This window comes from Corvus brachyrhynchos, unplaced genomic scaffold (genome assembly GCF_000691975.1).
Source record: "Corvus brachyrhynchos isolate BGI_N302 unplaced genomic scaffold, ASM69197v1 scaffold14, whole genome shotgun sequence".
Classification (NCBI taxonomy): domain Eukaryota; kingdom Metazoa; phylum Chordata; class Aves; order Passeriformes; family Corvidae; genus Corvus; species Corvus brachyrhynchos.
In genome coordinates, this window is record NW_008239110.1 from 14,547,392 (window position 1) to 14,560,103 (window position 12,712).

The 12,712-nt window shown below is 41.3% G+C and overlaps 2 protein-coding genes across 3 annotated transcripts in view; one reads left to right on the forward strand and one right to left on the reverse strand.

Moving 5' to 3' along the window:
- TPD52L1 (tumor protein D52-like 1) overlaps positions 1–1,828 on the forward strand; it is a 31,242-nt gene extending 29,414 nt beyond the window's left edge. For both annotated transcript variants that reach the window (XM_017739650.1, XM_017739651.1), the window contains one exon: positions 34–1,828. In XM_017739650.1, the coding sequence (XP_017595139.1) occupies positions 34–165 (132 nt within the window). In that variant the 3' untranslated portion in view covers positions 166–1,828. The remainder of the gene's footprint in view (positions 1–33) is intronic.
- Positions 1,829–3,580: 1,752 nt separating this feature from the next.
- On the reverse strand, positions 3,581–12,506 carry HDDC2 (HD domain containing 2). Its single transcript, XM_017739653.1, has 5 exons — positions 12,383–12,506; positions 11,397–11,499; positions 9,133–9,201; positions 4,919–5,057; positions 3,581–3,728 (listed from the first exon to the last, which is right to left on the reverse strand). Exons 1-5 carry the CDS (start codon positions 12,439–12,441, stop codon positions 3,634–3,636), a joined length of 465 nt encoding a protein of 154 aa, XP_017595142.1. The 5' UTR covers positions 12,442–12,506; the 3' UTR covers positions 3,581–3,633.
- Between the last annotated feature and the right edge of the window lie 206 nt (positions 12,507–12,712).

Consider the following 12,712-nt stretch of genomic DNA (forward strand, 5'->3'; position numbering starts at 1 on the left):
GGAACTTTCTGTTGTGTCTTTGCATTTTTTCAGACCAAGGTTGGTGGGACAGGCAACACAGGAGGCAGTTTCGAAGAAGTTCTCAGCTCTACAGCCCATGCCAGCGCTCAGAGCTCCCTTGCTGGCACCCGACTCCCTGAAAGTGAAGAAGAGCTTCAGTGTTAAAAAGCAGCCCCTCCTGAGCCCCACATGCCTCTCTTCAGAGACTTGCCCAGACAGTGATTTTCAGCTCTCCCTCACCACACAACTTGTGCAACAAGGTTTTGTCAGCTTTGGAAAATTGCTATCCCGTCCTTGTGTTGGAGAAATGTTTCCTCTCCCTATTTCTATTTTAGATGGGCCATTTTATCACCAGGTACTTTGTACATCATCAAAACCACATGCAAGTCACTGGCTATAATGCACTAAATTCTGTGTTAAGTGACTAAAATAGTTTTCAGCTACATATGACTTCCCTCCTAACAATCTCCCAGTCTCCGTTTCTTATTTATTTTGGTTTACTCTTTTCTATCCGTTGGTTTCTGGCTTCCCTCTCAGTGCCACATCAGACAGATGGACCTAGAGCTGTGCAAAGCATTCAACTGCCAGCAGTAGCCCATACACCAGCTGTCTACCATCCATACCAGGTGCCCCTTGCTCAGGAGTGTTGGTACATGATCTATTTCCTAACAGAATTAAAATCACTTACTGTCACAAGAAGTTGTTTCTCCTTCACTGATACAGTCTGGCATTGCCCTATGCCCATTAGGCAGCAGAGTTAAGGAGGGCAGGAAGAGCCACCTGGTTATTCATACAGAAACTGAACCTATCACAGCTGCTGATTTCATATGGTCATTTTGGCTGGAAAAGTTTGAGTTTCAAAATGTGCACCATTGCTTGCTCTCTCGGGCGTGGTAAGACGCAGCAATGAAATTAATTACAAAATCAAGTGGAGTGGAGGGAATGTCTAGTTTTCTTGCCTCCCTATCTTCCCCTCAAAACCAAGGGAAGATGTATTTGTGAGCCTCAGTCAACATACAGCCTTAAGTGAAAGAATACAAACCCAGCATTTGGCTTCAGACGTGCCATAGGTTAGAGAGCTCATGCCTTCAGAGCTGCTAGCGTAGACCCTGTTACCTGAGAATACGCAGGATAAGAACTCCACTTTTGGTGTCAAATGTTGTTGTGCTTCGCTCAGGATGCAGTTCCACCAACCGCATTGTATCTGCTCAATCGCCAAGAGCCAGATGTCTCTCAGCTTTGGTTCAGCATGTTTTCGGAATTGCATTCCTTTAACATTTTTTCCAAGGAAAGCGTGGCACGTTTGTGACACTATCTCGCTGTGCAGTGAGCACGTGTCGGTCCGCATGGTGCGTTGCTCAGCTCACCAGACACTGAGGTGGGCGCAATGTTATCAGTAAACAGGATGGAAAAGAGCCTGGCTACTTTGGATGCATTTTTTGAGCATACGCCAAAGCTTCAAATCAGTGTTAGTGAGTTTGACATTACCAACTGCTTAAATTTTTGTGAGAAAACGTGGCTTTAAGTGATTTTCCTTTTCTCTTGTGTGGCTTTTGTTAGTTTTTATGAAGTTGGAAGTCCTTTTGTAATGTTCTATTGGACATAAGTTAACTTTGGACATTTATATCACATGCCTCTTTAGTGTGATTTCTAGCATGGAAGCAAATCTAATTGTTTTTCTAGTATTCTTGTGACAATTTTCTAGCTTATTTTACGTGGTTTGGTGCATAAATGTGAATTTATTTAAAATGGAAGATATTAATGGACAACTTAGTTTGTGTAAATGAAGTTCTTGATATTAAAAATAAATCTCTTACTCTTTTACCCTTTGTTATGTTCTAATTCTGTGTTTACCAGTAGTACTAAGCAGCCTGGTCTAGTGGAAGGTCCCTGTCACTGCCAAGAGAGTTAGAACTAAATGATCTTTAAGGTCCCTTCTAACTCAAACCACCCTATGATTACTGTGCATGGGGTTCCACACTCTGTCCCCTCGATCCCCTGCAGAATGGGGAAGCCTCTTGCTGTGCTGCAGGAATGGCCTGTTCATGCTTAGGGCAGTATTTGTGCTGGGTGTGATTCTACCAAACATCTCTTCAAGGCCACTTTTCTGGTTTGTCAAGAATGTTCTCGGTTCTGCCCTTCGATGCATCTGTAGCTCTTTCACACTCATCACTCAGTGCAAGCTAATGGAGACTATGATTTGAGTGCATCTAGGTGGAATAAAAATGCTGATGAAAGCTCAGTGGGCCCCACTCCATCCCTCTTTGCAGTGTGGCAATCTTTTGCCAAGAACCACTAATCAGCTCAGCAAAGTCCAACCTGTTCTTCCAGGGTTTGCACAGGGCTCATCTCACATCTCCTCTGAACCAGACCAATACACCGCAGATTTTGTGCACTGTGCCAGCCATTGAGGCAAGAAGCTCCCAGCATCTCTGCACCACACTCTGTGCTCTAGGAAAGGCACCAGCTGCAGAGCGCTTTGTGGGCTTCAGTCAAAGCATCTCCTGAGTCACGGTGCCTGAAAAGGTGTGTTCAGCTACATTACCTACCTTTAAAGGGTATGACAATTGAATTTCGTTTTATGCTGCTTCATTTGACATGAGGCAGAAGACAGAGAACTCCAGGTCTCTACCATGTAACTTTTCCACGTGCAGATTTTGCTTATTTGGTAATCATGGCATTGCCCTTATCTCCAGCTGTGCACAACTCAACAGTTGGGTGTGCAGACACTGGCCCCACTGTGCCATTCAGCACCACCACAGTGTTACTTCACTATCATTCTGTACTTCTACATTAGCGTTACTACCTCTGCTAGAAACTCATTTACAGCAGAACTGGTACCAGTGTGTGACAGCTTGAAGAAGGGAGAAAGCTTTATGTGACTGTACAGGCTTCTGCATTAGATTGCACAAACTCCAAAGGTCCCTTTCAACCTCAGGGATTCTGTGATTATCAATTGCCTGTGAAGGTGAGGGGGAGTGAGGAATACAGACCTTATGGAAATACTGGCACCATTCCCTGATACAACACATGAACAGGGGAAAAGCTGTATGAAACAAGGAAGATACAGAGAAAATATAATTAATGGGATTACCGGTTTTATCCACCATCACTTAAGGCTTATGCACTCCAAAGAAATCTCATCTCTAAGCTTAGTCGAGAGCTTCTACAGACACCTGTTCACTGGTCTCGCTTCTGTGTAGCACTGAGTGGATATTAACCCATTTTGAAGGTACTTAAGTCCATACATATTTAGAAATCACGGAACACGACCACCTGCCCCACACAGTGCATTACATGAACAGATTAGATTGCAATCAACTGATTTTTAAATGTACCTGAATTTCCCCAGTGGAGAATCTATTTGTAACTGAGACTGCATTAATCAGAGGCTGATTAAAAAGGAGGAAAAACCCAAATATACTAATTAATTCTAAGTATTTGTTCCCTGACACAACCGCTCATCTGGGAGGCAGCTACACTACCTGCTCCTCTCTAAGTGGTCCTGGGATTCTCACAGTGAATGCACAGGAAAAAAAATCTGCCAGCAGAATCAGTGACATTATAGGAGGAAAAATAATGACCAGAATATAAACCAAAGTATTTATTATGGCTACAGCATTTAGGAACACCTCAGGAATGTGGATGAGATGTGGCAGCTATTCTTTTTTTCCTTTCTGTATTAATCAGAGATACAAGCTGGAGTATTTCTGGGTGAACAAACTTTCCTGCAAAACAAAAGAAAGGGAAGGTTAATGAAAAATGCTCTCATTTTGCCACGCGTGAAAGGCTGGCATTGGAATGAAAGCAGCAGTGTCACTTTAGGCTCAGAATAAATGTCAAATTATTCTTTTAAGAAAGTGAATGCTCTCAGTTCAATCTAACTATGGAATAAGAGTAGTTACATCCCTTCTCCCCAAAAAACTTGTATTTTGTGCTCTATTAAGACACTTAAGAGCTGAAAAAGGGATGCACCCTGACCAAGATAATCTGATATTACACATTGTGCTACAGGAAACCATTCCTATTACAGGTGCAGTTAGGGTATATGCTGTAGAATCTACTCAGACACCAGCTCAATTTAAGTTGTTGAGTTCTGGTAGGGGAGCAAAGATGTCAGTTAGAAAATAAAGCAGCCCAGCTTCGTCATGTTGTCCTTTTTTTCCTTCACTAATCAAAGTATTAAATTTTCCACAGAGATTATTATTCCCCTGAGGAGTTACCAAAGTATAAACGGGACTTGTCAGAGACTCTGTTTGGTGACTGCTGGTCCTCTTATCCCTAGAATTTGTCCATCCCTAGTTTTTTTACCAGGACAGGATGAGTTAGTTACAGTCCTCCTCTGGTGTTCAACTCCCTTGCCAAAATTATAAAGATGATTATTTTACCTATCTCTGCTTTCAACTACCAGTTTATTTTGCAAAGGATGAAAAGCAGTGGATGGAATAAAAAGTAACACAGTTGCACCTTAACCATTTCACTGAGGTGGTTCTCACAGGAACCCTGGGCTGGTCACACAGCTCATGTGGGGATAACAAATTCTACTTCACTGGTCCCTGAAACATTGACAGAGTAGGAACAAGCTGCTGTCAGAGCATCGGTGAACACTGAAGACTCCTTTATGAACCAACCCTCTGATGTTTCAGGGAGATCCTTATACACATGCAAGTGTAATGAAAGCTGAGCCTCTCTCTAGGTAAAAAGTGACGTAAAAGGAATTTGGCATAAATGAAATTCATGTTTAATACCTACGGATAAATGTCAGGTATGTTCACACTCCATTAAGTTTCCCCAGAAATATTAGGGGACTTGAGCAATGAGTAAAATAACTAGTTGCTCTGAATGTCTGTCAGAAAAAAAAAATCAATTTATATATTTCATTTATGAAAGAGGAAAAAAAGATGTCCAAATGTCATACCAGCAGTTGAATCAAAAAAATCCTGCAGTCTGCCAGGTGTGTTTTCCAACTCTTCGTACTCAAACGCTTGCAGTACCATCTCACACTGATCCAACTCCTTTACAAACCTGGCCTCTGCAGTAGACTGGTTTTCATATTCCTGAAAAGACGTGCAGTTGTAAGAAAATAATTTTGCTACTCTGAAACAGAACATTAAAATCTCTTTTTAGATCTAGAATTTTCTTCAGTAGTACAAGCCACTCCAGAAATATTCAGCGCAGTTACGTCTTTGACTTTGTTTTTACAAACACACTGGTCAGCAAAACCCTTGAAGTATGTGCCAATTTTATATTAAATGCAGTGGGACTAAGAACACAATTCTTTTGCATAATCTAACTCTAAACATACCAATTGTTTCAGCTGAATCAGGGATGATATGGAGGCAACTCTGCATGACACACAAGTTAAATAACAGGTTCCACTTAAAAATATTTTACATATAAAGATTATTTCAGGCCTGGCTAAGGCTATGAATTACCACAGTGTGTGCTTACGCATTGTCACCACCTATTTTTAAGACCTATTTTACACTTTTCTCACCACTTGCTGTTTCTATATGCAGTTGTTCTTTATATTTCTCCTGTGATTCCTGCCTAATCTTTTTGGTCTAATCTGTCTGAGCTGCTTATGTCCTTATGTCTCTCCTAGGAGATAGGAAGGGGAGTGGTTAAAGGGTGTCCTCCCCTTCAGACTTTCAGTCCTTATCTCTCTGCTATCTTTTCCCTCTCTACAGTATCTATTAATCATTGGTATATATTTATGAGTGATTCACATTTCTAGTCAACTTGAACAATTTTGCTATCATTTGCTTCCACTGATGTCTGCAGACAGGTTTGGCATTTCATTTTCTCTTTTCCAAATCTATTGCACTGTATGTGATGTCTCATCAGCAAGTCTTCCTGACTACTGACTTCCAAAACCAACCCCATAAAGATGTTTTTTTTCTGTGCAGATTACCATCACCTTGATACCATTGGCAGGTCTGACCCCATTCATCATCATCACCACCACCATTAATCACACCAAAGTCTTAAGTACACACTGGGCCCATCTGTGCTCCCAGATCCACAGAATCTGTGGACCATAGCACTTCTGCAGAGAAGAGCAGCACAAGAAGAGGTTTTCCTACTGACCACAGAACATGGCATTCCTTTCTGCATCTTAAGACAGCAACTGTGGTGTGAGTGTCATTCACAGTAGTAATATCCTGGCTTTGTAATTCCAGCACAGTGACGCTCAGATAAACGTGACAGTCATTTCCTTGTCTTCCATACTATTAGGAGCTTGTTCTTAGGCTTATTACTTTACCTTTGAAGTCAAAAATCCAGATTTCGATAGCCATGTTGATTCATTTACTATTCTATTGGGATTTCAATGTACTTTGAATTTTCAGTTACATTTTCATAATTATTTTAGTAATAAATTTCATTTCAGTGTTTTCATCTTATTTTTCTCTTTTCAACCTGAGCTTTGTCTCATTTTTAAATTGCTTAAATTCTACATATTTTCTTAAGTCTATTTATTTCTACTCTATTTTTTTATAATCTATTTTGCCGGGCGGAAGAGTCCACCAAAGACAACAAACTCTTGGCAGCACAAAGGAGAACTTCAGGAAAAGAAGTAGGGCTGTTCACCTGTAAAAGTAGGTCCCACCTCCAACAATTAAGTAGGAGTACCAATCTGTTGCCAACCTCTTTGTGCTATACAACCCACCAGATGTTATTCACACCTCAGCTCACATTGCCCTTAAGAAACATCAGCTATTACATGTGCAACTGTGCACAGTGCTGAAACAACCACTGTTTCCTCTCCACAGGTGGTTAAGGCTCTGAAATAACACTATACTTTGGAAAAACACTAGCTGGTCTCTCCAACACCACAGGCCATCTTTTAAAAATCATTCCCATGCTTTTGTACTTGAGAATAAAAAAAGCAGGACAGAGCTGAAATGTGCTGACTCATTTACTTTAATGTTTTTTCAGAAGTATTTGGGATTAAGTTACAAAGTGAAAATGTATCTGAGGGATCTTCCTGCTGCCTCTCTCCCCTACACAACACTGTCCAAAGCAGCAGTCCTTGTAAAGCTGAAAGGCAAAGAGAGACAGAGACACAGGCAGAGCAGTGCAGGAAGGACTTGCTAAGAGTGTCAAGAGATCAGCACTATTCAGCTCTGGTCCATAAGCACCTTCACTCACAAAATCATAGGGAAATGCTTCTGGCTAGCTGAGAGCAGAGTAGCACACCAAGTTATCACAAGCTTCTCATTTTCCATAGCTCTTTTCTCCTTAAGAAACAACTAGTTGTTCCATGTTGGAACCCTGGATTCAGAAAATTTAGGTTTATGGGATACGGTAATATACATGTAACAAGATGGAGTTCTTCTTCTTTCTTCCTTCTTCTTCACAAGCCTGGGTGATCTAGTATTGGTTCAAAAAACCCGCAGTGCAGAACATGAATGATTAGTTACTGGATTTTAAGTAAAAATAAATTAGCTGGCATTCCATAATTGGGTAGTATGGGCTTTAAAAGGCCTTGGAAGGTAGAACTCGGGGGCCATTTCCACCTTGTTAACTTAGAGGCACATTCTGTGCAGCTGTGCCATAGATAAGAAACAATAAACATCTGAGTCAGAAGAAAAGCTCAGCATCTCCTGTGTTTTAATCCAAACTCTGAGTAAAAGAACTTGTAAAGCAAAGGCAAAGAAAAAAGGAACAGAAATGGAAAATTTAATAGTTCCACTTCAAACAACACTAGAGGAACTCCATGTGAATGGTAGATTTTTAGGTTACCCCCTCTGCTATGTGGGTTGCACTCATGCTAATGTATTGCAGACTCAGCGCCAATAAATAATCCTGAAGGTAGAAACAAAGACCAAATTATCAAAAGTGTGCATGTATTAAATTATGGTTACTGAGAATGATGAAAAGCTAACATGCTGAAGAACTGACTCCATACTGAACCAGCTCTTACACAGTCACAGGAGAAGACTGAGACCAGCAAAGAAAAAAAAGTAGTTATACAGCACTAACCTCATCTATCAAAACCTCATTTTCCTCAATTATAACAGTTTCTCAAGGGAGAAGGAACCAGTGCTCCCTAAAAAAATGCACATACATTAATTGCCAGATCTGATGATGTTGATTTACCCTCTTTACCTTAAAATATAGCTCTGAAAGACCATTCCCACTGCCTGTTTCACCACACAACAACAACAACAGGAAAAAACAAACAAACAAACCACTAAACCCAAAATAAAACCACAAACAGGGTGTTGCAGCAAAAGGCAGAAATTGGATGCAAATATCTGGAATTTAAATACACTCTAAATGGAAAACAATATGAATACAATATACAGAGTCAGGTCACGGAGTCCAAGAAACATAGAATCCATTGTTTGCAGCAGTATGTGAACGAGAGGTTGTGGATACACTTCCCCTCATGCGACCGTATGTCAGGAGGAGATAAAGCACAGTAATTATAATCTCTAATTGTTTGGAAATAATCTAATCATCCCTCATTTGCAATTATAAAAGTTCTTATCAGTTAACATCATGGGTTCACATAAAAATGGTTAAATCACCTTCAAACACAAAAGATACTTCCTAATACAAACTTCTAAGGAACCCAAGACCAGAAATCTCTGGTGTTTGTAGAAAAGCGCTGGTTTCTGTCACATTTAAGTTTAAACTCTAGTTAACTTAATCATTTTAATTTACAACTAAGTATCTTGGTCTAATGGGCTTCATTATAAAGAAATGAAAGACACAGAAATTACTTGCATAAAAAGCAGAAAATAATCCACAGCACCCATTATTTTTTTTCCTGTATTAAAAGCTGCAAATGGCCAGATACGAACAAAAGTGATAATGTAATAAAAAAAAACCAGATTTATATCCAGAGTAGAGGATAAACCCTTCCTTCAGCTGTACAAACCAAGCCCTGGACAGGTTCATCTGGAACTCTGAGAGGCCAGGGCAGAAGCTGGTTATATGGTCCAGGGTTTCTGTTTGAAAAGGATCCTGAAATGACCGTGACTCATACTGGTTATCTTCTAAGCAAGTAAATCGCACTTTCTTGAGGTCAAAATAAGAGATGGCACAGTTTCACAGGTACATGGGAAGAAGAGAATGGGACACCCTGAATTTTAACATGGGATTAAAAAAATGCAAGCTTACTTCCCAGAGTTCATAGATTTCTTTTCCGAGGTCCTCAGATAGAAGCTGGGTCAGTTGTTGCATAGCTGTCTGAAAAAAAAAAAAAGCCATTTACATTTATCTATTTTCTGGGCAACATTTTTATCATTATCTATTCTGAATAATTATCTAATTGTTACCAAGTTAGCAGAAACATCTACTACACAACATATTATTGTATTGTTTAGGCATGGCAGGAGATGGCTACAGCTCTGGCCAACGCCAAGGTGGTGGCACCTCTGGGATAACATATTTAAGGAGGGGAAAATCCCTGTGCAACTGCACCCAGAGGGAGAAGTGAGAAGTGAAAGGAAGATCTCTGCAGATAGCAGGGTTAGTGAAGAAGGAGAAGGTGCTTCAGATACCAGAGCAGAGATTCTCCTGCACCCCGTGAGGAAGAGCCCCTGCAGCCCTACAGAGGAGCAAAGATCCACCTGCAGCCCCTGGAGGTCCATGGTGGAGCAGACATCCACCTGGAGCCCATGGAGGATTCGAAGCAGGGGGATGCCCAAAGGAGGCTGTGACCCTGTAGGAAGCCTGCACTGGAGCAGGCTCCTGGCAGAACTTGTGACTCCAGAAATTGTTATGCACATTCTTTGTGTTCTCCCAGCTGATCAGCGTCATTTCTGTGCCATCTCTACTGTTCTCCCAGTAACAGGAAGGGCTGCTTCTGAAACAACCAACATCACAGGCGAGACAAAGATTTTGTGCCATGATTGTTTCTCCACTTCAAATTCAGGATGATAGAGTGTCACAATATGGTTCCCCATTGCTTGCCACCACTGAAGCATCAAGGTCTCATTCCTTACACCTCTTTCCAGCTCTGGCACTCCTCAGATTTCAAGGTTAGGTGGCTAAAATGACTTACCTGGCAAAAACCTCTACTCCAAACAACACCCTACCTCCTCCAAAAAAAAATCCGAAACTTTTTTTAATCAGGTTTATTTTCTGCTGCCGTAGTGTTGGTGAGACTCACTGGTTAAAGTTACTGCACAAGCAGCAAACTTCAGAGCCAGCCCAACGTCAGCTGTAGAGCAAACAGAAAAAGGGAGAACTCTGCAGTGCAAGCAGAGTGTTGATAACTCACCTCAAGCCACCTCCTGAAGTGGCTACCCATAGTCTATTTTTACTACGAAGTATTTCAGAGTCATCCCAAATGTTTAATGCTTTACTCTCCTTCCCACAAAGTCAACAGCGAAGTCCTCACTGACTGAAATGGGAGCAGAAGGAGCTGCAAATACTTTAGAAAGCTTCTTAAACATACCTAGACATCAAAATATCTTTTTCCTTGCCTAAATTAAAGTAAGAATTCTCTCTAGACTGAAGCTGAAGGCTGATCCTCAGTGACACAACCACCTTTAGAGGCTCCCAGGAAAGAGTTTTCTTCTGTTCAGTGTTTTGAACCTCTTTGAAGAGGGTAACAAAACACTTCAGTGATTATTCCCCTGCCTTTTATGCTTATCTGTTTAAAACTAGGGGCTGGGGGGCCATAACTAAGTCTAGGAGTAAGCTGTTAGCTAAGAAACTGGAAATTAAAGATCTAAGGTGCATTTGGCATTCTTGAAGTACTATCTTTACTGTCTGTAATTTTGGTTTTTTTTTCAATATACTTCCTAGTGTGTTCTTACACTGAAGAAAAAAAGCCTCTGAAGAGTTTCTGAGGCATGACATTGCCCTCTAGCTGTGGCTACAGAAGTGGTTTATATTTTCTTCAAATAATGCCACAAACCAAAAACACCAACTGAACAGTTTGGATAAGTGCAAGACCAAAAATAAAGTGTCTCTAGGCATGTGGCACTCAAAGAATCACAACAACAACAACGAAGACACCTGCATCTGGGGTTCTGTGCAAAAGGTTTAAATAAAGTCTCTGTCAACCTCATGATGTGGCACCACACAAACGATCTGACATGAACTGTCATCCATCCTACTCAGTGCACCTACTCCCTGCTCCTCGCCTCTTGGTAAGGCTGCTGAACATGACTAATTCAGGCTACCAAAACTGCAGCTAGTTGGGGAATAAATGGCCAAGGTGAAGATTACTTCAAAGATTCTTCCGTAACCTTGTACTTGGTGACGTTACAGATGCGAAAACCACAATGAGACGGGAAGTCTACTTGGTTGTGGCAGGCTTGTCCAATGCCAATGGCAGTATTAGTATTGCCTAAAGTGTTCCTTCACCACCACCAGAACATGAAAACACATAGAATGCTCTGCAGCTGTGGCTTCACACCTTATGTTCATACCTCTTCTCGCCTGTGTTTCTCCTCTTTTGGGATATTATCTGCAGGAGCAATATCTCCAACAATGCATTCAGCCATATCATGAACCAAAGCTAATCGTATGCATCTGACAAGAAACAGAGACAGAATAATTAGTTTTTCAGCATTCTAAGTCTAAAACTTATTCAAAATGCTAAGAGACTGCAGAATTTATCCCCCTTCATATACTCTAAAGGTTGGTTGGAGCTTTTCTTAAACTTAATGTAACATTTTTCACTTTTTTGTTAGGGTTGTAGTTTCCACCTAGACATGATTTTGATTTCTGATTTCTAGTCCCTACTGCTTGTAAATGTAGATTTAAGTATAAATACACTGTGTACCAGAGCATAACATTCAAAAGTAATGTACTTAGCTCTTGTACACTTAGCTTTTGGAGATGTTGTGGTAATTAACTACATTATACACTTCATGTTTTTCCCGCAACAGGTAGAAGGTAATCTGATTGGAGCCATCCCAAATTCAGTATACAATTTGTCACTCACAGCTCTGTAGCTATACCAGTCTATGGCAGAATACTCAGAAAGCCTTCCTTGAGCTTTCTCTGTTATGCCAGAGGAGTTCTGTGGCTCCTTACTGTTGCTGAGTGCTCATTCAGTCTGTCAAAATTCACATGGTCTATCGCTCTGACGTGGCTGTCTATTGCTTCACACTGTTTTTTAACAAGGGTCTTCAGGTTGTTTATTTACTGCCTGAAAGAAGAGCAGCTTCGACCCACTGCACTAAGGACTTGCCTCAGCACTCTCAGTTTAGCAATTAAAGTTTTTAGCCCCTTTCAGTTCTCCAGGTAAACAGGACCCTGCCCACAGGATGAAGGGAAGAGGCAAAAGGCTTTCAAATTCCTTCAGTGTGATTTAAAAGCTCTTACTCGGGACGACAGCTTCTTTTAGCATTTTGTTAGCAGCTCTCCCACAATATTAACACATGGTTGTGATAACCAGAGGCAGTCTCACCTGTCCTTGTTAAGGTTTTTATCTTCAGTCACCAAAGCCATCATCGCCATCCTGTACATATGATCGGAGACGCTCTCTGGGTTTGCCACGTTCCTGTACACCCATCCTGTCCGCGGTACTCTCTGTGCCAGTGTCACAGAACCACACAATCATTAGGTCGGAAAAGGCCGCAGAGATCATCAGGTCCAACCTCTGACCGGATACCACCGTATCCACCAGACCATGGCACTGGAAAGGTTAAACCCCCTGCTTTTGCAGGCCCTCCTTTCAGAGACACCGGTGGAAATTCCGCCGCACCGTGACCTCCACGCTCCGGAGAGCTTTGATGCT